Here is a 23,700-nt window from a genome sequence, read left to right on the forward strand (position 1 = left end):
CCGGTCAACGGATCGGCTACCGACACTATCGCTTGGTCAAATTGCCGACCTCACGGCAACGTGCCACCAGCGTCGGCAACGGCATCGCGATGCCGGAGCTCTGAACTGCGGTTCCCAAGACGTATAAATGTAACTTTCATAGTTGATCTGATCTTGATATCCTTCGAACGCTGGTTCCTCTCTTCACTCAGTTTCAAAGGTACCGGCACATCGAAATGTCTGTCTCTTTAGTACGAGGTCTCACGACCCCTTTCCAAAAGGCAGGCCGGCTCACAGCGCCATCCTCTCGCTTCGGAGTCAACTCTCGGCCTCTCAAAAGAAGCATCAGGGGGTTTGGCACTTTCAAGGCACCTCCAGTCCGCAACGAGCCAAATGTAAGTATTCCGCAGTAAAGCATGACTAACGATACGTTAAAGCATCAACTAACAAAACGACCCTAAGCCATCATATAGCAAGGGCTCAATCGAGCGTCAGAAGCTCCAAGACGCGATCTCACGACTGAAGAGCAGCCTTCCCGTGCGAGTCCCGTCCTTGGCACCTGGAATCGTGAGTGGTCTCTGTTCGCTCATAACTCGCAGCTTCCGGGCTCCCAGACTTACATGCTCTCTGTCACCTCCCAAAGACAAACGCAAAGTCAGTGCTAGCCAAGCAATACCTACCAAGCGACCACTCCGTCGCGTTGGCCGAATACGCCCAGACAACCCCCGAGCAGGTGTCGATAGCCATTGACAGGGCGTTGGAAGCCAAGCCCGCGTGGGAGAATACGTCTTTCAAGGACAGGGCTGCCGTCTTTCTTAGGGCGGCGGAGCTCATTGCGGGAAAGTATCGCTACGATATCATGGCTGCGACGATGCTCGGGCAGGGGAAGAATATCTGGCAGGCGGAGATTGACTCGGCAGCGGAGAGTTGTGACTTCTTACGGTACGTTGGAGAAGCAGATTCGATACTCCGTGCATTCCAGAAGAGCTTTCGCTAACTGTTGACGGGACATTGAAGATTCAATGTTCATTACGCAGCTCAGCTGTATGACCAGCAGAACGCATTGACCGATGCCGGAATCATGAAGTAAGTTTCTCCTTCCCGTTGTTCAAAGCCTCGAAGCATTTCGTACACGAACTAACGGTATCTACCAGTCGAACAGAATACCGACCGCTAGAGGGCTTCGTCTACGCCATCAGCCCCTTCAACTTCACCGCCATCGGCGCCAACCTGACCGTCGCCCCCGCCATCATGGGCAACGTCGTCCTCTGGAAGCCCTCCGACTACGCAATCTACTCGAGCTACCTCCTCCAAAAGGTCTTTGAGGAGGCCGGCCTGCCCGCCGGCGTGATCCAGTTCCTCCCCGGCGAGCCCGAAGCAATCACCTCGGCCGTCCTCGACCACTCCCAGTTTGCAGCGCTCCACTTCACCGGCTCCACGGACGTCTTCCGCCAGCTGTATGGCATGATCGGGGATGGCGTCGCCTCGGGCAAGTACGAGAGCTACCCGCGCATGATCGGCGAGACGGGCGGCAAGAACTTCCACTTGGTGCACGGCAGCGCCGATGTGCGGAACGCGGTAGTGAATACTGTTCGGGGCGCCTTTGAGTATCAAGGGCAAAAGTGCTCTGCGACGTCGCGTCTCTACGTGGCCGAGTCCATCTGGCCAGAGTTTAAGGAGATGCTCTTGCGGGAAACAAACAACCTCAAGGTCGGCTCCCCCGAGCAGGTCGATAACTTCATCGGACCCGTCATCCACGAGCGCTCCTGGACAAAACTCCGCGACGTAATCGAGGACGCTAAAAAGGATCCCGCAGTCGAGTTGCTGGCTGGCGGTCACACAGACAACAGCCAGGGCTGGTTCGTCTCGCCCACCATCTTCCAGACCAACAACGCCCAGCACAAGCTCATGAGGAACGAGCTCTTCGGCCCCATCCTCGCCGTCCACGTCTACCCGGACGCGAAGTACGAGGAGATGCTCCCCGTCATCGACTCCACGACGCAGTACGGCTTGACGGGCGCCGTCTTCGCCCGCGACCGGGGCGCCATCGAGGCCGCGGAAAAGGGGCTGCGTCACGCGGCTGGCAATTTCTACGTCAACAGCAAGAGCAGCGGTGCCGTTGTTGGGCACCAGCCTTTCGGGGGTGGTCGTGCGAGCGGTACCAATGACAAGGCCACCAGCGTAAATCTTTTGACACGCTTTACCAGCATGAGGAGTATGAAGGAGGACCTTGTCGGCGCAGACACTGTGTTGTATCCTTCGAATGAGGCTTGATTTCGGCTTTTTCTGGCGTCTGTAACGTTGGCCGGTAAAACTTGGCTGGACCTTCTCTCGGCTACTTTTGAAGCTGTTGCTGTACCTTACTTAGATGTCAAATGTAAAATCCAACATGTCCATACCAGTGAGACCCATCAGTTGCATGTGATTCTCGGCAAAAGTGGCCGGAGGGAAGTCAGCATCCAGACCTAGATCGAAAGGTGCCTCTTCTGGTAGCCCAGGTGCAGACGTTGACAGAGCAACATCTTCAACCACATGTGCTTGGTTGGGCGTAGATGGGTTCCGAAGCTGGAGCAATGCAGCAGCTTCCTCCCACATTGGCGATGCGCCAGCAGCAGCAGCTTGTGCAGCTTGCGAATGAGCACGCGACGATTGTATAGTTACATTGGATTGATTCCTTTCAGTCCCAGATGTGTCCGTGTTTCTGTTCAGCCAGTCTGTCCAGAGAAGGTACTCAGAAGTCTCTTGGTCGACATTCGCATCGAATTGTGCCGAACCGAACGGTCTGGCCTTGGCCCGCGCCTCCTCGGCGATTGACATGAGTGCCTCTACAAATCGTACTGCCATTCGACCAGCCATGTGCAAGTCAGCCATCCTTCTGAGACAGCGCAGACCGAAGGCAACTCGGGCTTCGTATGCCGAGTCTCGCTCCAGGATGCCGGTAAGGATCACAATGATTGTGGCGATACTGCAACCCTGAAAGTCCGTAAAGGAGCTTGGGGCCATGTTTCCTGATTGACTAGCGTCTTCGAGTATGTTTAACATCTTCTTTGCCGCGATGCCACATGATCTGAATTGCCGCGTTATATCATCATCTTCCGTTGTTTGAGGCTCTGGTATGCCTGATGCAGCTGACCGTAAATGACTCCGAATCTTTGTAACGACAGACGTTTTACCTATGGCAATCCAAGCAAAGTAGTAGTTTAGGTAGAGGTGGAACACGGCGCGATAGTATGGCGAGCGAGGTTCCACGTTTGGGAGACGTAAGTTGGGAGGCAGAGACTGTTTCCAGGTTTTCAGCGAAACCTCAAAGTCTTGCAGAGGAGGTTGAGAGTTGCTTGACCAAGTACTGAACCATTTCGAGTCAATGAGAAGAATCAAAAGCATGCATCAAGACATAACTTACGCCGGCTCGACAAGAGTGTCAATGATTTTGACAAATTGCGCGTTAGCTACTTGGTGGTCCAAGTTATCGAAGCTTTGCAGGGCATCAATTGCTCGGCGCTGCGGCAACTGAGCTGTTATGACATCCTGAGATATCGATCTGGGTCGATTGAGCTTGATTGTTAGAGTTCTACGAAGAGGATATCAGTCCGGGTTCACCGTGATGGAACTGAGTGCTGGCAAGTCAACTAACCTTTCGAGAGAAAATATAGCCCACCATAACCTTCGTCTCATTTCCCTCTCATGGCTGTCGATGTCTGGCTCTTCTGATTCATGATGCAGTCCAAGAGCGATGGCTTTCCTCAAGGCAAGACCCATGTACAGGTATGAGGCCCCTACCGCACTCGATGGCATGAGGTATATCCCAAGGACGAATGCCGCCTTGACAGAGTACATACTCACTCTATCCATGGTGTCTGCTATTACGATCCGGGCATGACCGCAAAATACCCTACCAGGGTCTTCCGCAGGAATTGGAAGAGACCCAGACAGAGTGGATGGGCGGGCTCGCGGGCTCCAGTGCGCTCCAAGAGCAAGAACTGACAGCAAAAGGCAAAGGAAGCTAGGATCCCGCCGGAGAGGTGAGCTCAAGTCGTTGTAAAACTCATCCACCTCAGCCAAGAAAGAAGGCTGATCAAAGTAGAAGAAGCAGTCGGTCCCATGTTGAACGCAGAGTTTGCTCAAGAAGATGGCTACAGATCTGGGTGGGAGGCTTTCAGTGGCCGCCTGCAAGCGGATTGCTTCCGCAGACTGGTGAGAAGCAGTGGTTCGCGACGAGCGAGCCTCAAGTCTGGCGATCGCTCTCTCAGCAGGTGACGAGTTTGGCTCGAGATAGAATGCGTTTCTAAGTCTGGATAGAAATCGTGGCCACATGAAGTTCTCTGGAGCGTTACTGTCGGAGCAGAGATCCCGACGTGATGCTTGTATGTTGTCCGAGACATCAGCCAGGGGATCGGGGCTCGGGCTAGGACCCAGATCTGCCGATGGTTCGTCATAGTCTCTTGCAGGCGACTGCAGTACTCCTGGGGATATGCTCGACCGCTGCGTGACGAAGCTGCAAGTGTGTGACCCCTGAAGACATCGTTGGCATATACCCGACGTCGTCTCAATGCATTTGCTTTTACGGGCCTTGCAGCGGGTACAGGCCCGAGGTGCCCGCTTCCGATCCTCGTCTGCGACTCTACGGCGACGGATCCTGCGGGATGAAGGGACCGGAGTCATCCCGGTGACCGTATCCAGGTCTTGTTTGAAGCCACAAGTTAAGGGTGTGTTGGTGAAGAGTTGGCAAGGAGCCGCAAGATGGACATATTGCCGACGGTGCGCACGGGCCATTACATGGGCGCCGGGCCGATGTACGATAGTGATGCCTCTCAACTACATACCCATGTGCTACCTTACCTTACTTGCAAGAGTCACTTTGGAGGTTTCACTTGGGCGAAAGTGAGGGATTTATCTTGCTGAGAATTTGGAATGAAATCGCATTGGACCAGGTAGTCTTGATCTCCGGTGTAGCCGCCTGACCTTAAAGCTCTCTGAGGTTACTCGGCTCATGTGGAAGCTGGTATACCTGTGATAGCTTCAATTAGGTATTCCCGAAGCTGCATGTAAGGCGTTTCCATGCGGTGACATTGCCACCTACCACTTTGGGAAGATATCGTTGCATGTGCCATTGATCTACCTTATTGCGAGAGTGGAACTCAGTCATCCATCCACACCCCTACCCATCAAGGTAACGTTTACCATCTCTCCTCTCACAATCAACTCACACATGAAGGACTGTGTGCAACGTGTAGCCATAATACCCTGGCAGAAATGTTGAATTAAATCATGGCTCCCTAAATATTCCCAATATGCTTTATTTTCATTTCCCAATACCGTTCCTCCCTTTTTTTTTTGGTTCATGTATATTCTTACATGGTATCATTATATTGACGGTGTTGAATGGACCTTCATCTGAATCATCCTGACTTAAGCCTTGGCAAAGGACTCGATGAAATTGGCCAGCTTCTTGGCACCCTCGAGAGGAATAGAATTGTAGTTGCTAGCACGAATACCGCCAACGCTGCGGTGGCCCTTGAGGCCGGTGAGACCCTGGGCAGTAGACTCCTTGAGGAAGGCCTTCTCTGCGGCGTCAGTGTCACCGCCCTTGGTGACGCGGAAGCAGATGTTCATGCGCGAGCGGACGCTCTTGTCGGGGACGATGCGGTAGATATCGGGGTGAGCCTCGAGGGCGGAGTAGATGAGAGAGGCCTTCTCATCAGCGATGGCCTCCTGGCCGTCGACCTTGTTTTGGAAAGTGCGGAGAAGCTTCTTGAGGACCTGGCCGGCGATGTAGACACTGTGGAGTAGTGATTAGTTGAGTGAAGAGAAAATGTGGGTTAGCTATAGAGAAATGACTCACTCAAAGATGCTCAATGTGTTGTACAAGCTGTTGTTCTTGGCAATGGTCTCGTATGAGAGAACAATGGGGGCGATGGGGAGGCCAAGCTTGCGCATAAGCGCAGGAGAGGGCTGTGCGGCAAGAAGGCTCTTCTTGATGACGACGACGGTGATACCAGTCGAACCGAGGTTCTTCTGCGCACCAAAGAAGATGGCACTGAAGTTCTTGACGGGGATGCGCCTTGAGAGGATGTTGGACGACATGTCCGCCACGACAATGGGGCCCTCGCCGTTCTCCTTGGGCGCCAGCGCCCCAGGGAAGCCGTTGAACTCGACGCCGTCGACCGTCTCGTTGTCGCAGTAGTAGACCATGGCGGCCTCCTTGCTAAGCTTCCAGTCCTTCTCGTCGGGAATCTTGCCAAACTTGCCGTCATTGATCTTTCGGGCGTCGGCGGCGACGTTGACGAACTCCGGGCCGAGCAGTCTCGCGGCCTCGGCGCTGGCCTTTTGACTCCAGCCTCCGGTGACAAGGTAGTCGAGCTTGAGCTTCTCGTCGACAATCTTGCGGAGCTCGGCGACGACCTTCTCATCATTCTCGTCGGTGGCGCCGAGGTTGGCTAGGACAGCATCGCGCTGGCGGGCGATCCAGGCGCCGACAAAGTTGTAGACGGTGGCGGAGAACTCGCCGCTGCCGCCAGCCTGCATGAAGAGGACCTCGTAGTCGGAGGGGATGTCGAGGTAGGTGGCCAGGTCGGCCTTGGCCTCCTCAATGATCTTGGTGGCGATCTCGCTGCGGTGAGAGTGCTCTGCAATGCCCAGACCGGTGCCGTTGAAGTCGAGGAGGGCTTGCGAGGCCGTCTCGAGGACGTCGGTGGGCAGCAGCGCGGGGCCGGCGCCGAAGTAGGTGATGTCGGCGCGGGAGGGCATGATGGGCGGAGCGGTTTCTTTGGGCGGGTTCAATTGGAGTTGGGTGAATTAGGTCTGGGCGAGATTTGAGCAAATGATGGACACCAGAAGGATTCTAGGCGGAGAATAGAACGGTAGATCAATTAGATTTATGTAGGGCTGAGACTTGTTCTAATGAGTCACGGAAGACGGAGTTGCGGTGGTGCCAGAAAAAAAAAGTTGCTATTCCAGACGAGTAACCCCGCCAAAATGCGGAAGAGACACCGGTGTCGGAAACAATGACAGCGAAAAAATGACGTGAATGGATGGAGGGGTCGTTCCCCGGATTCTAGCGTGGGGATGCCGCTGGAATTGCATCGTGCTGGCCCGTCACCCGTGGCCCGTGGTGGGGCCCGGGCTCCTATGTATGTATTGCTCGCTTCGGCCACTGCATTCGATTAGGTAGGTACCTACCCGACCTGAGGAAGGTCGGTATTAGGTGACAAAGCACTGGATCGGTGGACAGTGGCCGCTGCACCTCATGCGCAAGGTGGGCGGGGGTACCAGGTAAGGTAAGCTTGGGGGGCCTTGGGGGCCTTTCCTGCCCTCGTCACGGAGATTGACAGGGGTGTGAGATAGAGATTGGGCTGGAACGGCTGTCATCCACTGCCACTGCCGTGCCGTCTTCCTCTCAACCCCATCAACGAACTGATCAACTACCACGATTGCCACGCCCCCCTTCCCCTCGATCGACGCCCTTTGCCGACTACACCCAGGGAATGCGACCTTAATGGCACGTCTAGCCGTTCCCGAACGTGCCCCCTTGTGATTGAGATCGCCGTATCAGCCTCTTCGTCGGGAAGCTGTAAATAAGATAATGTATTAATATCCTCCCCCCTTCTCGTCTTTGATGCAGGTCTCCCACTCTCTCAAGATTGACCTACATTAAACTCCCCCCACGTATCCACCGCATTTGATATTCCGTACATCACGTACATACACCTGCAGCTTCTTCATTTGTCTTTCTCTACATTGTGTAGTAGTACCGCCTGTGTCTTCGTGTGCTGATTCGCGTGTTCAAGGGACGAGGATTTGTCAGAAGTGCCGCCGGGCATGGCGGACCGCAAGGGGGCGGACGCCGCGAAGCATTCCCATTCCATTCCCGCGGCGTCTTTCCGTGAGTATCTCACCTCACTTCACTAGCAAGCACGGCTTTTCTTGGCAGCGCACCTCTTGGCTAATACGCCCCTGCCTCAGCTACGCACAACTCGCCGAGGACCTGGTTCTTGACGACAGCCCTCTCGCCGCTCATCATCAGGCTCATCAGACTGCTCCTGGGCCACGGTGACTATGTCGTCGCTTGTCTGCCGCCGAGCGAGATTGAGGACGACGGCCGCAGCGCCGAGTTCAGAGACTTGATCAATGAGTGTAAGAGTAACCGTAAGGACCGCGAAGGGTGGAAGGACAGGATACGGGGTATCCGCTGCGATGGGCGCGTCATGGGCCAATGCGGCGCCGCCGTGGCCGAGGCCGTTCAGGTATTTGGGAGGATCGACATCCTCCTCTGTTGCAAATCCGAAGGTATTTCATGACGAGCCCCCGTTGAATGTCAATGATACAACGCTGACAACCCCTATACAGCCGTCGTGGGGAGCGTGGAGGAGCTATCCACGAATCCTCTAACACAGAACCTAGTCCGCGACCAGTTTGAGACAATCTTCTTCTCACAGGTCAATTTCATCAAGGCCGCCCTGCCACTCCTACGCTCACAGCACACGGGACACATCATCATCCTCTCCAGCACGGGCGGCCACATCGGCACGCCCGGGATGCCCATCTACACATCCGCTATCTGGGCCCTCGAAGGCTTCTGCGACTCCCTAGCCTACGAGATTGCCCCCTTCAACATCAAAGTCACCATCGTGCAGCCCAACAAGGAGATCCAATCTCTCACCAACAAGATCATCTTCGCGCCGCAGCTGCCGTGGTACGACGCCGAGGTCAACCCGGCGCCCAGCGTCCGCGACATGCTTGGCAACGTCCTCAACATGAACCCGGACACCGCCGTGCCCGACCTCAACGAGACCGAGGAGGTCCAGGTGCGGTACCCGAAGCTGCCGCCCAGCGCCACCGATCGACTCGTCTTGGAGACGGTGCACGCCCTGACGGCCATTGGCGGGCACGAGAACCCGCCGGCGAGACACATTGTCGGCTTCGAAGGCGCTACCGCGGTCAAAGAGAAGCTCAAGACGGTGACGGAGGAGCTCGAGGACTTTGTGGACGCGAGTCTGGCCGTTGACATATTCGATAGCGAGCTCAAGGCCGAGGCCAAGGAGGGAAAGACGAGGGAGTCTACGCCGCCTGCGCCCGCGTCAACCGCATCAGGCTGAGCTGGAGCAAGTTGGTATGAGGGAAGGATATCTACTCGGACTCTGCTGTTGTAAATATCTTTCATTCTTCACCATCTATAGGTATCTGAAGAAACCAATACAAGCGTGAAGCGTACCTAATACTGTCCGATCATGGCGGAGTCGTGCGTGGCATGCTGTTCCATCGAGCCGATCCATCCACTTCAGACGACCATTGCCCCCAATAGCAAAATTCCTGACGCCCTCTCAGAAAAGCACTCATCTGCCAGGACTGAGCGGCCGGTTGAATCCACCCTGCCGATTCATGTACTGGCGATACTCCGTCTTCTTCTCCTTCCTTACAGTGCCGACATTATTTCCCGCAATCTTCTGGCCCTTTGTCGATCCGAACCCGCCAAAGCCTAGCATCGCCTGCATGGCCGCCATATCGTCGTCCTCCACCTCGGGCTCAGGTTCGGCGTCGTCCTCGCTTCGGTCGTCCCGGCCGCGACCACCACCACCACCGCCGCCGCCACCACTCATTGGCGTATCTCCATCGCGCTCGCTGTCCCTCCCGCTGTCAAAGTGCGGCGAGTCGTGCCGTCCGACCTTGAAGGACATGGTGTGCTGCTGCTCCTTCTTCCCTCTCTGAACCGTGCGCGTGGGTAGGGACTCGGTGTATCCGCCGCCGCCGCCGTGCTCGCGACGTGAGGCACCAGGCTGCGGCGGGCTGCCGCTTCGGCGTGGGGAGGCAGATCGTCTGCGGTCTCTGTTGTCGCGTGGTGTACCTTTTTTTCACAAAAACGTCAGCCAGTCTCTCTCTGTTGCGCCGAACAAATAAAAGTCAAACAGCAACTAACCAGGGGCAAAAAAACTTACTGCGTCCCTCATCATCATCTCCAAACTGCCGCCTCGGAGGCCGCTCGTCCATCGCCGGTTCGTCATCGTCCCTGCGCCGCCTTGTGCTGTCCCTATCATCTCGTCCTTGCCAACCACCGCGGTCTCTGCGCGGCGGCCTCGCGCCTCCGTCACGATCGTCGCCGCGTCCGGAGCGGTGGCCGCCGCCGCTCTCGCGGTCTCTCGATCTGGGTCGGTGGTCTCTGTCGCGGCGGTCGCGGGATCGGGAGCGGTATCGCCTGGAGGCGCCGTCATCTCTCCTGTCGCGGTCGTCTCGTCTGCCGCCGCCGTCGCGGTCTCTGTAGCTTTCGCGGTCTCTGTCTCGGTCTCGAGGGCCGCCTCCTCCGCCGCCGCCGTGGCGACTGCGTCGGTCGGGCTCGTCCCAGGTTTGTCTATTATCGCGTCCGCGACCCATTCTTTGTGTATGCGTTCTTGAGAAATTGGACGGGGATGGGGTCGAAACAAATACTTGGTGGTGCGGAACTCTTATTTTGACTTGAGAAATAACGTCACTGTGAGGCTGAGGAAATTTTGGGCATGGCAATCTTCAGACGGGTTGATGTTCGGCAGGCACCTGGAAGGTTTGCTTAATTGGGCAGAGTTTAAGCTTTCCGCCCCCCGAATTTTAGCGCGGGAGCCTTGCAGGAGCCCAGTGGTCGGACAACGCTGGGCAAAGCTCCACTGAGCTTTACTGGAAAGCTCTAGCGGGTTCACTGGGTGCAACACCACGACATGTTAATCTTGAGACATTCACGATGTAACTTCACGTGGGTCGACTACAGTCGTCCACCGACGGGAGGTGACGCATCTTTTCAGCAGACAAGCAGGAAGGATAATCAATACAAAACAAGACCATTTGACATCTTCTTCGCTGCCCTGGACAAGCCAGAGCAAGCAATGAAAAAACCAAGTGTTTTGCGTCGCCTGGAGGCAGTGTGATACCAGGGACACGGTGGGAAGCGGTGATATGGCAAGCCACAGGGACCGCTCCCCGAAAAGATCAAAAATAGGAATAATATTGATTGTCCCCCATTGGGAGACTTTCAGATATTAAACTGAAAAGAACAGATACTACACTTGATCTAAGCCAAAATGGCAAAGAAGAGCTAAGGAGAAAAGAAGAAAAAGGTGAAAAGTCGTGGGTGGGAGGAGGGGTTGATATAGATTTTGGGCATGGCCTGTGCGACGGCCCCCGATCAGTAAAGATACGTACTGGAGATACCTTCCATGATGAGTGCCGAATTATTTAATGGGCAGGATAGAATTTCTTGATTGGTGAGTTGAATAACCGGGTGGTTGATGCCTGGTGATGAGAGGCAGGCACGGGACATTGCTTCCTTCCGTTTGGTGTTTTGGCCTCAGTGGGGAAGGTAGGCGAACCACTACCTCAGGTTGGCTCAGGTTGGCCTCAGTTGCCTACCTAGCAATGGCCTCAATCTGTGATGATGCATGGCTACCTAAGGTAAGGTAGCTTACATTCACCTCCCCAAAGTTCATTCGTACCCAACCGCGCTTCATGTTCATTTTCGAGATGCCTCAGGAATATGTCACCTTCATGTTGCCTTTGCCAAGGAGAAAATAATCGTAAGAGCGTGTATTGCCGCTGTGGCGAGGCTGCCTAAATCTCATCCTCCTCGTCGTCAAAATCATCCTCCCTGCCCATCTCATACAGGATCCTGCCACCCTCACCAGCCCCTATATCCGTCTGGGCGTCAAAGTAAGGAAGAACAATACCCTCCCTGTCCCTACGCTGCTTCTCTGTGAGACCCAGGTTGAACGTGCTCTCCGGCTCCTCATCCTCCCCGTGACCTGCTTCTGCCTCTCTAGGACCCTCAGGGGCAGCGAAAACGGGGTGCTCCGAGAGTAGGAAGATCCTCGACCCCTTTGCAGCAGCAGTAGAAGCGGTGGAAGAAGAAGCCTGCTGTCCCTTCTGTGGCAGAATCACGAACTTCTCCGCCATGGCCCGCCCGCTACGCCTTCTGACCTCCATTTCGACCACGACGCCGTGATAGTCCTCCGACTTGACGTCGCCCTTGAGCCCGACGAGAACGCCCTCTCGCCCTTCCCCCAGCCCCCACTCGGGCTCCTGCAGACTCCTGTTCCGCGCCTTTTGGCGCTCAATCTCCTGCCGCAGGCCCGAGAGCCTCAGGATCGAGGTCGCCAGGTGGGAGAGCACCGTCAGCGGGTGCGGCTCGTACTCGCTCACCGTGCGCGGGAGGACGAGGGGCACGTCGGTGTGGTAGACGGCCACCAGCGACACGGCGGGCATGATGATGCTGGAGAGGAAGCTGGGCAGGATCTGCGGCGCCGCTGTGGCGAGCTCGTTGAGGGAGTCGAGCAGGACTACCGTTTCTGGTCGCGAGAAGATGTGTGAGTCAGAGGGTGGATATGTCATGGTGAGGCCATAGAGAGGAGGTCACAGGACGGGGGGGGGGGGGGGTGCGGCAGCACTCACTTTGAGACGGAGGTGCACTTCTGGCTGCCGTAGGGTCCATCTTGGGATAATGTGAGAGAATCTCTGCTCTCAGGGCCTTGAGGTTCTTGCCGCGGGCTCTGATGATGACGTCCACGCCCCGTGGGCGTTTGAGCGTCGCGAAAGAGAACAGAACTACCTTGGCTTTTGCAACCTATATATTTCGTTAATACCCAAAATTCGAATAATGAAATTAATACTAATAATCATGTCTTTGGGGATAGGAATTATATTTGTCTATCTACAGAGTCATGAAAATCAGTAGTGCATACCTTGGCTCTGGAGATAAATTCCCGAAGGACTGGCGCGGCGCCTTGCTCGAGACTGTCCAGCACCAAGGTCAAAGGGCTCGCGCCATCCCTCAGGTTGAGCAACTTCTGGAACAGTAAGAGGCTATGTGACCGACTGTGGTTTTCCGCCGAGGGAGCCATCGTGGTAGGTCTTGGAAGGAATCTTCCCGCTATATTGTGAAGTAGGGAATTTGCTGAGCAATTTCTAAGGTAAAGCCTGGAATCGCGAATCTTCTCGCCGTTGATACTTTTCCAGACTTGAACCTGTAAGACTGTGATATGTAGTACTTGCACCAAAAAAAGTCTTCTCGCATGAGATAGGTGGTAAGATGATTGAGAGCAAAGACTGTCAAGGTGCGATTTCTGTGATGGACGCTTTTCGCCCACTCAATTTGGGGTTTCTCGGTGATGTGGGGCACTGACCGAGACTACCACCATCGGGCGTCAACACCAAGACCTTTTCACCGAAGCCGACATCAAATCTTCCGTTATGATCATGCGCCTTTTCACGAAGAGGGGTTTACAGTGGCTTGGATGTTACCGCTAGATTCCATAGCTATTAGGCCCTACTAAAGAAAGCCCGCCTCCAGACGACAATCCAGATGATTTCGTGACGCCCAAAAAAATAGGTATCTCCGATATGCCCAAATTCCATTCCCTTTCATGAATCATGATTCGTGGTGCTGCACACAGACAAATGCGTTTGTATGTATCTCCCATGAGCAGCTCTCAGCATTCATGCTGCGGCACCTTCGCACCCTCTGGAGCCTCGCCAGCACGAAAATGCTTCCCTCGGATGAGCTTTTGTTAGTTTCCTTCCGTGACAACCCGCTTCTTTCCCTTCTGCTTCTCTGTCTGTTTGCTTGGGTTTTGGTGATTGGCATTTGGGGATGATTTCTCAGGAGGAATGCTCCCAAGTGGCACCTCTGAGGATTCTGGCACCTGCTCTTCGGGTGAGATCTCGGTACTAGCTGTGCCAATCTTTGCTGATGAGACGTCTTCGGGAAGAGGAGACCCAAGTGCGACGCCCGGTGCTTCTCTCGCATCGTTCTCCTCTGCCGTATTAGCGTCACCCGTCGTGTCCGCAGCCTTCGTATCCGTCACTTGTTTGATGGCTTCTCCTTCCACCTGGACCTTGTCGATAACATCTCCCTTTGTCTGGTTGGTGGTTTCCTCCGTCTGCTCGATATGGGCCTTTCCAGCTTCCGCAGGCGCAGCGGGGCCTGGTGCATCGCTACTTCTGTTTGGCTTAAAGCCCTCTGGCAGCTTGCACGACCACTCATCCTCAAACTTCTGCGTAACGTAGTCGTCAAAGTCACCTGCCCGTCGCCGCTCGCGCGCACTCCACGCCTGCTCGAGCCACTCAGGGTCGTGCCTGCCCTGGGAGATGTTGTCGGCGTACGTGGCACAGTCGTGGCGGAAGTTGTTGTTATTGCGAAGTGCGTCAAAGTCCGGGCGGGCTTCGTCGGTGCCGGCGTCGATGATACGCGTGCCGACTGGGAAGAGACTGACGATCTCGGCACGCTCCTCTTTCGTAAGTATGTCCCATGCCGCTGGCTGGCAGAGTATCGCCTAGAGAGAGTCACGGTAAGTTAGCGTACTAGAATCGAGACAAGAATTTCTGGGATGACATAACATCGTCCCTTCTAAGCTGCGACGGTTCACTTACTCTCAGATTCGCGCTGGCAAGCGGCGACTTGGGATCCGTCAAGAGCTTCTGCGTTGTCCATTTTGGCCACTTCTTGGGTACCACTTTGGTAGGCTGTTTTCTCTTGGCGACTTTTGGCGGGGAAGCAGCCGCGGGCTTGGGCTTATTCGAGTTGCGCGCCGAACGTCGAGCCATGTGAGAAAGATCTGTGCCTGGAAGTTGTGTGTTGATAGCTTCCGATTCCGGGTCGTCCCGCGCACTGGGTGAGCCGACAGTCTCTTTGACAATCTCTTTGGAAGAATCTTTCTCGGCTTTTTGGGAAAGTCCCTCGTAGTCTGAGCTGTAGGTGGGCGGAGGGGAGAGGTCAGATGATGAGGATGAGGACGAGGATGGAGCGCAGGCGTCTGCCATCTCTATATCCGATGCGACTCCTCCCATTTTGAGTGAATGGCCTGGTGGGTGGAGGATGTTTGCCGGTTCACGTTTACGGTGTCTATGGAAAGATTACTGAACTGGGCATTAGCCAAAAGGAGTTCAAAGGCCTGTGCTATTAAAAGTCCTGGTGAAAGAATCTTGTCGTTTCTGGAAGGTATGGTCGCAGTTTTGACAATATGGGAATGACCTCCTTTGCTGATTGTTCTTTCCCACAAAGCGGTTTCCGAGCATGAGATGATAGTAAACACATGTTGAGAACTTACAAACGACACTCTGATATCAATAACAAAGATGAGACTATAGCGCCCTAAACAGCTCAAAAACAGAACAATCGAGTCCTTATCATTGAATTCCGAGGTCTTGGAATAGCCCAGGTGGTTTGTGCCAGATAATGATATGGCGAAATGAGGTTATGTTCCCGCCGCACCTCCCTTCAAATGTGTGTAAGTGAGGTGGTTAGAGTTGAAGAAGAACTCATGAGAGCAGAGGTCTGTGTGAGTTGGATGGTCCCCCTAAAAGTAACATACTCTCAGTACGCAGTACCTAAACAAGGCTGGATGGACCGAGCCACGGGCGCCACATCGACCACCAAATACGCAGGGGCTACACCCCCGCGCAAGCCCTTCAATTGGCCAGTGATGACTGCCCATGGTGTCATCTTCAATACTAGTACGTGGAGAGCTCCCGTCCCTATTACAGCCCGGACGTATTGTCGACGGCGATCCTTGGTTTTTTGGTTTACTTGCTAGCGAAAAAGCGACCACCCCTAGCTCGGAAAAAGAACACAACAACGAACACAACGATAGGAAAATAAGGTACCGTGACTTGATCAACCCAGTCGGAGATACCAAGCCACTCGAGTACAACCTCTCGTCAACCCGCACATCCGGATAGCCTAAGAATAGGCATCGAAGCTTCCTCAGAGGACACGTCAATACAACACCAACCGACCGTCTACAACTCCTTTGCTATACCTACCCTCTTGACCTACGAGCGACGGCAGATACCTTTCCAACTACCACACGCAAGCAAACACATACACACACAATGATCCGCTCAACTCAAATAGCAAGGCTCGACGGTACGCACGCGCGCGCGCGCACCCATCCCCATACCAAAAGTTACCTTCAGCTAACACCCAGCTCCCCAGGCCTCATGCTCTGCGCTTCCGTCGACGACGAGCAACAAGAAGCAGCCCTCTCCGAAGTCAAGTCGCAAATCAAGCAAGTCCTGCGCAAGCTCACCCGCAACTCGGAACCCCAAGCCAGCATCGAAAGCGGCGCCTACAACCTAAAGTCCGTCTACCCCTCTCCTGTCTACCCCTTTTACACCGAGAGGAGCCAGCCGAAAGAAGAAGAAGAAGAAGCAGAAGAAGAAGGAACTCTTGCTAACCACCGTTGTGCCCCACAACAGCTACCTAATGGACTCGGACATCACCTTCATCTGCATAACAGACAAATCCTACCCGCGCAAGCTAGCCTTCACCTACCTCTCCGACCTCGCCCGCGAGTTCACGACGACCTACCCCGTCGCCCAGCTCCACTCCCCCTCCCTCCGCCCCTACGCCTTCATGGAGTTCGACACCTTCATCTCCCGCACGAAATCGACCTACTCGGACGCCCGCGCCTCCCAGAACCTCGACAAGCTCAACGACGAGCTGCGCGACGTGACCAAGGTCATGACGAAGAACATCGAGGACCTCCTGTACCGCGGCGACTCCCTCGAGCGCATGGGCGAGCTCAGCTCCCGCCTGCGCGACGACAGCAAAAAGTACAGGCGCGCCGCCGTGAGGATCAACTGGGAGCTGCTGCTCAAGCAGTACGGCCCCCTCGGAGCGCTGGGGTTCATTGTCATCGTCTTCTTTTGGTGGCGGTTCTTCTAAAGTGGGGGCTTGAGGTTTGGTTCGCCTCCTTTGGCGGTGCGAACGAGGACAAGGAACGGTTTGCTTCCCTTCCTCTGGGGAGCATTGGATCCTTTGGCCTGAGAAAGGCAAAGGTTCTTTGACGATGTTGGGCGTTATGTTGGCGACTGTGTATATCTTTCTTGATTCATGTACATCAATCAAATTACGGCACGGACTTCTCAGGCGGATGCAGGGGAAGACGGAGAGGGGCAACAAAACAAGAATTGGTTTTTGCGTCTTGAATGTGGATTATGATCCAGCACTACCTGACCATGGTATCTCTGTTGCTGCATGGGTCTGTCCAGACCGGTCGTGAGGGCCATCCCCAACACTTGAGGGGGTGGAAAGCCTTCTGCCATCGAATAAAGTAAATGATAATTCCATAAGTCGTAGGTGCGGATGAGATATCGTCCGCCCTCTTTGGAAGCCCCCAACGCCTCGCCATTGTCAAGACCACACAACGTGAATATATGTACACGAACGAACCGCCATTTTTACGCCACCAATAAACATCGTTGTCGAATTAATGATGTCACATCACCACGCAGTCCTTGGCTGCCTTGGGCAAGGGGACTGCGGGTATCGATGCAGCTGTGTGTTGCCACTCTAGGTGCTCCTGGAAGGCCTGTAGATCTTCGAAGCCGGATTCGTCCTGGGCATTCCGCATTTCGTCGTCGCTATCACCGCCTGCCTCGGTGTATGGCGCCTCATCGCAAAAGGGACACAGGAGTCGAGCTACCCAGTCTCCCTGATATGGCGCCATATGATTCGCTATAGCCAGAGGCGCAAATATGACCGTCTTCTCCTCTCTTCGTTTATCGGCTGTGAACCCGGTTGCCTGCCAATTTGGCATCCCGGTCGTGGGCGAAATAGGCGGTACTGGGCGCGTGCTGGATTCTTCAGCTGTCCGTAATGATGGCATGCTCTCCAGGTCCTCCCATACAAGATGGCCGTCGCAAAAGTCGCAAACGAATGCGATGCCTCCGTCGCCAAACCGCTCAAACTTGCCACTCGTGTTGCATGCTACTACCTCTTCCACGTGTCGTCGATGGTGTTCCTCCTCCGAAGTAGCTGGCCGACTCTGCCATTCCCGCTGTTTTCTGTAGACGAGAAAGGCGCCCAGGCATCTTGCCGAGGCCTCTTGCTCAGCCGCGAATATCCTCCTAGCCGCTCGGCATTGTGCGCGATGCAGTTCGCGGCGCAGTTGCGTCGTTTCTCGTGCCCATACCGGATTGATCGGTCCGCCTGTTCTCGCCCAATCTTGAAAGTTGTCGATATGATGCTCAACCTTTGACTGTAAAGCTCGCAACTCGGCTATCGACGGAGCTTGAAGGCGACATAGTTAGCAAGGGTTCATATATAGCCAGCTGTGCGTGAGGTGAGCTAGCAGGAAGCGAGATTTGACGGGGAGCTGGCTGGTAATCGCAGAGGCCTCCCTCCCTCCGCTGCACGGCAGGGCTCTGGAAAGTCTCGACCAAGCTCCCAAGCCAGCGCAAAGCAATCAAGAACGGTGTAAGTGTGCTCGTGGACTCACGTTTGCGGTCGTTCATGTAATAGCGCTGTCCGTTGACAAGGACAGATAGCTCCTGAAAGTCTTTCTTGGCGTCGTCGAGGGTATCCTCCAGCAGGCGCAATTGCTCGTGCTCGTCAGGTCCCCATTGGCGCTTATCGGCGAACTTCAAGATACGCAGGCCATCGCTGACGAGTATCGCAATGGCAGCCAGAAGGGACCCGACGGTAGGGCTGCTCATGATTCGGCGAGCCCTCCGATTCCCTCGAAAGTGTCCTTTTCGAGGGAATTGTTGGGGGGATCAGGAGAGTGTTGCTTGGCGGCGACGGCGCACAACAATGAGATCGAGGGGTAGTCGGATTTTGGCGGTGCGGTGCGGCGCGCGCCCCAATGATAAATGGGCGTAGGAGCGCCCCCTTTGGGCCCTTTGGGGGGTAAAATATCCCGACTGGGGGATCAGGGGACTGGAGCTGGAGCTGGAGCGAAGTGAATGACGGACGGCGGGCGCGGGCACGCGGGCGGCACGGCCACACCGTCCGAACAGGTTTTGTAGCTTACGTTTCCCGTAGAGTAGGCCTTGGCTCCCTCCCCTTGGAGCGAACGGGGTGCCGGGGACGACCCTATTTGGGATGGTGAGAGACGTCAGGTACGCGTTGTGGAACTCCACTGTCCACTGCGTACGAGGCAGCGTGGACCTCGAATCCCCGTCGATCGAACCGAAGGTCCGGAGCTCTGCTTGGCGGGTGCTTTCGCTGTAGTCCGGCGACCTTTTGGGTGTGGCTTGTGTGCCTGTGTGCCTGTGCTTGTGCTCTCTGAAGCGTGCTAGGCAGGCTTCAAAGTAAATTTCTCGAAGTGGTTGTTGCTGGGGGACCCTATGCGGCCGTCCGTATGTCATAACCGGAGCGGACGCATGGGACGAACTTGGAGGGATGGACGGGGGAACCCGGGCATGTGACAAACGGAGGGATCGAGAGGCTCAAACGGAGGTTGAATAAGGTAGGTAGGGGAGGAACCCACGCGACGGCAACGGGGAAAACGTCGAAGGGCAACGTGGTGAAAGGATGGAAGTGTAGTGCAGGCAGGAATGTGGGAAGAAAGTTTAGGGAAAAGAAAAGGTACGAGACAGAAGGACACGGAAATCAGAGCGAAAGAAAATGAGACTGGAGAGTTTGAGAAAGATTGCGTTCGGTCGTTTATTTTCCCTTGGTTGGTTGGTCCCGGTGTGTGTGTTTGGTTGACTGCGCTGGCTGGGCGAAGGAAGGAACGGACTGGATCCAATCCTCCTAACTTGTAAAAGACAAGTATTATGCGGCTGTCAGAGACGGAGGAAGGTCGAGGGAACTTTAGGTTTTGAGGGTGCCTCTGAGAGTGGATGACCTGGTCAGCCATGACTGCTTTGGGCAACTTTTAACTCTTCGTATTGTCGATGACATTTGCAAGGCCCCAACTGGAGAGGGTCCAAGGGGAGCCTTTCTTGTTTGCTTCCCGAATCCCGTCACCTTCCATGAAACCTCCAGAACCACCTCACGTTCATCTTACGAAATACACATTCTACCTTCACCTTGAATCCATTCCATTCAAACACTGCATTGCGTGGACACGATCCGATCAACCGAGTTCAGGAGAGGCCAAGAGCTATTTGCTATGCAGCTCAGGAACGACGGCAATCACTGTGAACTATTTTCGGTATACAGATCCCGCAATTCTCCACCTTTTGACGAAAGACCGACACTAAAAGGTCTCCATGCCACATGGTCCATAACTCGGGTACTAGGAGTCTAGGTGGTAGGGGATGAGCTATGGATGCCTAGGTACCCTACCTTATTACGTGCTGACCTTACCTCAAGGCAACGTGCTTGATTACCGTCTACGAATACCTTACCAGCACCTTGCCTTATGAATAGCCTAGCATGTAAGTTGAGGTGAGGCACCTCAATCGAAGAACAAGAGCAAGCAGAACGTGGAGCTGGCACTATCCCAGCCCCAAAACACCACCGTTGGAGGGGGACCTGGCGTCATCCCTCTTCGGGCCCTTCCAGGTTCCCCAATGGGACTCTCTGATAGGCGCGGTGACATACGAGCTTGTCTCTGCCCTACCAGGCACGGGGCTCCGACAGCTGCGAACCCCCCGCCAAGCGACTCTTCTGCCGGGGCCCCTGTTCGGTTCGGGGGGCACTCTTACCTTACCAAGTAGTCTGTCACGTCTCTCAACGGCATCTTTAGCCGCGAAGCGACCCTCAGAAGAGTTTCCGTGCCGCGAAGAGGGGGCAATTCTTCTACCCGTGGGCCGTGGACCTTACAAAAGGCAAATCACCGATCTGTCCGGTGGGATGTTGCAAACGTGTTAAGGTAGCAATTATACGTACAGAATACGGATGTCTGTTGGATCTTCTGCCCAGATTTTCACTTGACTTGGCTTGTCCGGTCTCCCTTGTACACAGACATGCGGAGCCCCCTTTTCAGCTGAACATTTACTTGTTGCTTTTCCTCAACACTTTCTTAGTCGTCTCGTCCTCTGTCCAAGCGTGCATGTGGTAGTTTGATGTGCTTTTGCATATGAGATGCACCATGCGCGAGATATGTGAGTTGCGATGAAGACTGGACTTGATCACATTTGTAGCCTCATGTCTCGACTAGTTATGTCCCATCCATGCTAGTCATTAGGCAGTACTCTGGACACGTAGCTGCCAAGGCTCATGTGTATTACTTGTGCCCGACCCCCTGATGTACAAGATACTGGCTGCACTCTCTTCCTCAGCCGTATAACATCAACTATTTACTTTCTCTTCTTCGCCTTGCCGGTGTCGGCACCCGTAGCCTTACCCGCCACTTGCTTTACCTTCTCGACAGTGGGGTCGGTCTCAAGCAGCTCCTTGGCCTTGGCCTTAGCCGCATCGTCCTCTTCATCCTCACCACCCTGGCCGAACTCGTTGACACGAGAGTAGTCGATTCTGTAAGCCCAGCGCTGGTAGAGGTAGATGAAGAAGATGATGTCGTCGCGGAAAGTCGACAGACGGTGGAGGAACGGCATCTTGATGGTGAATGCAAAAAGGTCGTCGATAAAGGTGTTGAGGAACTTGTAGATCATGGCCTTGCCAGGCATGTGTGCAACACTCTTGAGTCGGTAGTTGATGTAAAGCGAAGGAACCATCATGAGGAAGCCGTAAGCATACACCGATCCGACGAGCGTGGCGATAATGTACGAGTACCAAGACTTGTGCGTCTCGTAGACCAGCGAGTAGATGGCGTAACCGATGAGCAGAGGCACACCCGCCATGTACATATACTTGAAGGCAATCTCGTCGTACTCTTTGGTCTTTTCCTCCGTCTCGCTGAGCTTGTGCTTGTCCTCGACGACGATCTTGAACGGCAGCAATGAGCCTGCTGGCGCAGCCTTGACTGCAACGTTGACAATGGTGGTGATCTTCCACAGCTCAATAACGATGCCGATACCCTGACCACCCAGAATCATCCAGCTGGTATTTTGCGAGTTGTCGATGAGGTAAAGCAGGATCACGGACTGCATGAAAACGTTCGCCAGGATGGAACGGACCGAGATGCCGACGTTATCCTTCTTCTTGCGGTAATGCGCAATGTCGGAACCGAAAGCAAGCGTCTCCAGGATCATGTGCGCAATACTGACAATAATGGTAATGCCGAGGAGAATCGGGTTCGTGTCGCCAAAGATCTCCTTGACCATTTCAATCTCAGAGCCGTCGCCGCCACCGGGCAGCGATCCGCCGTAAGCAGCCTGGCGTGCCGACTCCTTGGCACTGGCCTCAATCGCGGCCAGAGTGTTGAATTGCCATGAACGCATGTTGTTCAAATCAATGTGCAGAGGAACAGACGTGACGGTGTCATTGAGCAGGATCATTTGACTCTTAAGTTGCCAAAAGGTATTGACAAACAGAATAGGGTCTATGACAGTTAGTTCTGTCCGCCAAGAATAGCACAAAGGGCAACTCACAATACCAAGAATGCTGGCCGGAGCCATCTCTGGCACCAGTCGGCTCGACATGGAGGAACTGGCGAATCGCGGGATGGGTTTGGCGGTAATCGAGCACTCCAGTGTTTGGGATGATGGAGAAGCTGGCATTCGGGTGGTAGTAACTGGCAATGACGGGGCCAGTCTCCTGTTCCTCTGCCACCTCTTCCACCACCTCCTCGGCCTTGCCCTCGAGAAGGGATCTGGTCTTGAACTCCTTCTTCTTGGGGATGTACTGAGTGAGAGGGAACGCAAAGTAATAGGCAGAGGCTGGGTCGTAGGTCTCAACATGAGGATCGGGCTGGCTACCGGGCAGTGAAACGTAGAAGTGGCCCCAGAGAGTACCATTGTTCTGCACAGAGGGCGGTACCTCGATAGTGGTATCAATGGAGCGTTTTTCGCTGTAGTTGCCAATTTTGAATTTCTCCTCCTTAAGAACAACCTTTTCCGGGGGCGTTTGGGCCAGAGGAATCGGAACAAAGGTGTCGGAAAGGGTGACGGTCACGTCGATGTAGCTATCCATTGGCCATATAGGTGCCAACTTGCGCGGGATCTGGCTCCAGGTCGCACCCTCGTCCAATTCCTTAGGGCGGAGCAGGTAGGGCGGAATGTCTTCGGTGTTCGCGGGTACGTTGACAACATTGCCGTCGGCATCTTTGACCTGGGTACCGGATTGCGTCTTGGAGAACATATTGTTCATGAGCAAGTTCATGCCGAAGTACATAGAAGCTCCAAGTAGCAGCTTTTGCGTCAAGCTTATGCCCTGCGATCATGGTACATTAGTTCAAGGCCTCTCGGCGCGATTCGCGGTGGGCATGGGTAAGATACTCACGCCTTGCTCCTGCTGCTGGCCAGCAGGGCGAGCGCCGGCTGCTGCTGCGGGTTGAGACATCTTGCACAATGCGCTACAATGTCTCTAGAGAGATGATGTTGAAAATCGCGAAGCTGCGGAGGACAGATCGCGTGCTCGTGAGAAGCGATGCGGAGACGTCGCACGGCGGACTCGGCTACCGATGGCGTATGGCAGCTCGGCTACTGATAGTTGCAATGATAGCAACTGGTCAAGTAGGATGACAAGTGAAACCGTGTCTTTCTCCGGCGCAGATACCGAGGATGCCAGCGATATCGGGTGCTGGAGGAGTGAAGTCGGAAAGTCTTCACGGAGATTGGATTGACATGGCCCCGGAATTTGGAAAGCGCTGGATCGCAAACTGGACCCTGGAGGCTGGGTGGCGGGCGGGACAGATTGCGTGCTGTGCGGGCGAATCAACGGCCGAGGCGCCGCCACGATCCCAGCAGAATGGCGTGGTAGGCTTGGGGGGAAACAGGGGGCCAAGACGCTGAAGGGGAAACAAATAGCTGCTGGAAGTGCAGTATCGATGCTAGATGCACCTGCCAAAGAGGCATTGAACTTCTGTACCTTCGGTGTTCCATCCTGGCTTGATTGGGAAGTAGTGGGCGATTGATTGGGTTCCATTGAAGACTAGAAAGATCTCTTGTACATCGTCTTGTCCGTCATCTTGACAA

The 23,700-nt window shown here is 54.7% G+C and overlaps 9 protein-coding genes across 9 annotated transcripts; 3 read left to right on the plus strand and 6 right to left on the minus strand.

Moving 5' to 3' along the window:
• Window positions 1-215: 215 nt before the first annotated feature.
• Window positions 216-2,253, plus strand: HER10_EVM0010410 (delta-1-pyrroline-5-carboxylate dehydrogenase; the record flags this gene model as incomplete). Its single annotated transcript, XM_035479870.1, has 5 exons — window positions 216-374; window positions 442-546; window positions 623-921; window positions 997-1,065; window positions 1,134-2,253. The coding sequence occupies 5 exons, from the start codon at window positions 216-218 to the stop codon at window positions 2,251-2,253; spliced, it is 1,752 nt and encodes a 583-aa protein (XP_035333242.1).
• A 90-nt stretch (window positions 2,254-2,343) lies between these two features.
• HER10_EVM0009562 (thiamine repressible genes regulatory protein thi1) lies at window positions 2,344-4,641 on the minus strand (the record flags this gene model as incomplete). Its single annotated transcript, XM_035479047.1, has 5 exons — window positions 2,344-3,089; window positions 3,153-3,325; window positions 3,383-3,454; window positions 3,491-3,550; window positions 3,614-4,641. 5 exons carry the CDS (start codon window positions 4,639-4,641, stop codon window positions 2,344-2,346), a joined length of 2,079 nt encoding a protein of 692 aa, XP_035333127.1.
• A 463-nt stretch (window positions 4,642-5,104) lies between these two features.
• HER10_EVM0005689 (phosphoserine aminotransferase) lies at window positions 5,105-6,896 on the minus strand. Its single transcript, XM_035475295.1, has 2 exons — window positions 5,822-6,896; window positions 5,105-5,758 (listed from the first exon to the last, which is right to left on the minus strand). The coding sequence occupies exons 1-2, from the start codon at window positions 6,724-6,726 to the stop codon at window positions 5,389-5,391; spliced, it is 1,275 nt and encodes a 424-aa protein (XP_035332662.1). The 5' UTR covers window positions 6,727-6,896; the 3' UTR covers window positions 5,105-5,388.
• Window positions 6,897-7,225: 329 nt separating this feature from the next.
• HER10_EVM0006089 (short chain dehydrogenase/reductase) lies at window positions 7,226-9,074 on the plus strand (the record flags this gene model as incomplete). Its single annotated transcript, XM_035475684.1, has 4 exons — window positions 7,226-7,251; window positions 7,767-7,861; window positions 7,942-8,265; window positions 8,326-9,074. The coding sequence occupies 4 exons, from the start codon at window positions 7,226-7,228 to the stop codon at window positions 9,072-9,074; spliced, it is 1,194 nt and encodes a 397-aa protein (XP_035332727.1).
• Window positions 9,075-9,311: 237 nt separating this feature from the next.
• HER10_EVM0006728 (uncharacterized protein) lies at window positions 9,312-10,344 on the minus strand (the record flags this gene model as incomplete). Its single annotated transcript, XM_035476306.1, has 2 exons — window positions 9,312-9,820; window positions 9,912-10,344. The coding sequence occupies 2 exons, from the start codon at window positions 10,342-10,344 to the stop codon at window positions 9,312-9,314; spliced, it is 942 nt and encodes a 313-aa protein (XP_035332797.1).
• A 1,203-nt stretch (window positions 10,345-11,547) lies between these two features.
• On the minus strand, window positions 11,548-14,778 carry HER10_EVM0004705 (histone acetylation protein 2; the record flags this gene model as incomplete). Its single annotated transcript, XM_035474339.1, has 4 exons — window positions 11,548-12,281; window positions 12,385-12,556; window positions 13,617-14,264; window positions 14,362-14,778. The coding sequence occupies 4 exons, from the start codon at window positions 14,776-14,778 to the stop codon at window positions 11,548-11,550; spliced, it is 1,971 nt and encodes a 656-aa protein (XP_035332529.1).
• A 689-nt stretch (window positions 14,779-15,467) lies between these two features.
• On the plus strand, window positions 15,468-16,912 carry HER10_EVM0007906 (transporter sec22). The gene is made up of 3 exons (XM_035477446.1): window positions 15,468-15,856; window positions 15,926-16,070; window positions 16,189-16,912. Exons 1-3 carry the CDS (start codon window positions 15,823-15,825, stop codon window positions 16,655-16,657), a joined length of 648 nt encoding a protein of 215 aa, XP_035332942.1. The 5' UTR covers window positions 15,468-15,822; the 3' UTR covers window positions 16,658-16,912.
• Window positions 16,889-19,496, minus strand: HER10_EVM0003016 (uncharacterized protein). The gene is made up of 2 exons (XM_035472705.1): window positions 18,213-19,496; window positions 16,889-18,004 (listed from the first exon to the last, which is right to left on the minus strand). The coding sequence occupies exons 1-2, from the start codon at window positions 18,427-18,429 to the stop codon at window positions 17,211-17,213; spliced, it is 1,011 nt and encodes a 336-aa protein (XP_035332350.1). The 5' UTR covers window positions 18,430-19,496; the 3' UTR covers window positions 16,889-17,210.
• A 1,073-nt stretch (window positions 19,497-20,569) lies between these two features.
• On the minus strand, window positions 20,570-23,332 carry HER10_EVM0011400 (cleft lip and palate transmembrane protein 1). Its single transcript, XM_035480833.1, has 3 exons — window positions 23,006-23,332; window positions 22,156-22,936; window positions 20,570-22,106 (listed from the first exon to the last, which is right to left on the minus strand). The coding sequence occupies exons 1-3, from the start codon at window positions 23,063-23,065 to the stop codon at window positions 20,965-20,967; spliced, it is 1,983 nt and encodes a 660-aa protein (XP_035333381.1). The 5' UTR covers window positions 23,066-23,332; the 3' UTR covers window positions 20,570-20,964.
• Window positions 23,333-23,700: the final 368 nt, after the last annotated feature.

Source organism: Colletotrichum scovillei (genome assembly GCF_011075155.1).
Source record: "Colletotrichum scovillei strain TJNH1 chromosome Unknown Contig00006, whole genome shotgun sequence".
In the NCBI taxonomy this organism is placed as follows: Eukaryota; Fungi; Ascomycota; class Sordariomycetes; order Glomerellales; family Glomerellaceae; genus Colletotrichum; species Colletotrichum scovillei.

What these genes read in the sequence shown, in the direction of transcription:
- HER10_EVM0005689 (XM_035475295.1), bottom strand. Translation starts at nt 6,726, where the DNA reads ATGCCCTCCCGCGCCGACATCACCTACTTCGGCGCCGGCCCCGCGCTG. An exon ending in AACACATTGAGCATCTTTGA is followed by an intron (nt 5,759 to 5,821) that starts GTGAGTCATTTC and finishes ACTACTCCACAG; the next exon opens with TGTCTACATCGCCGGCCAGG.
- HER10_EVM0007906 (XM_035477446.1), top strand. Translation starts at nt 15,823, where the DNA reads ATGATCCGCTCAACTCAAATAGCAAGGCTCGACG. An exon ending in TCAAATAGCAAGGCTCGACG is followed by an intron (nt 15,857 to 15,925) that starts GTACGCACGCGC and finishes CCAGCTCCCCAG; the next exon opens with GCCTCATGCTCTGCGCTTCC. An exon ending in AGCGGCGCCTACAACCTAAA is followed by an intron (nt 16,071 to 16,188) that starts GTCCGTCTACCC and finishes GCCCCACAACAG; the next exon opens with CTACCTAATGGACTCGGACA.
- HER10_EVM0003016 (XM_035472705.1), bottom strand. Translation starts at nt 18,429, where the DNA reads ATGAGCAGCCCTACCGTCGGGTCCCTTCTGGCTGCCATTGCGATACTC. An exon ending in TTACATGAACGACCGCAAAC is followed by an intron (nt 18,005 to 18,212) that starts GTGAGTCCACGA and finishes GTCGCCTTCAAG; the next exon opens with CTCCGTCGATAGCCGAGTTG.
- HER10_EVM0011400 (XM_035480833.1), bottom strand. Translation starts at nt 23,065, where the DNA reads ATGTCTCAACCCGCAGCAGCAGCCGGCGCTCGCCCTGCTGGCCAGCAG. An exon ending in GCCAGCAGCAGGAGCAAGGC is followed by an intron (nt 22,937 to 23,005) that starts GTGAGTATCTTA and finishes CCATGATCGCAG; the next exon opens with GGCATAAGCTTGACGCAAAA. An exon ending in CGGCCAGCATTCTTGGTATT is followed by an intron (nt 22,107 to 22,155) that starts GTGAGTTGCCCT and finishes TAACTGTCATAG; the next exon opens with ACCCTATTCTGTTTGTCAAT.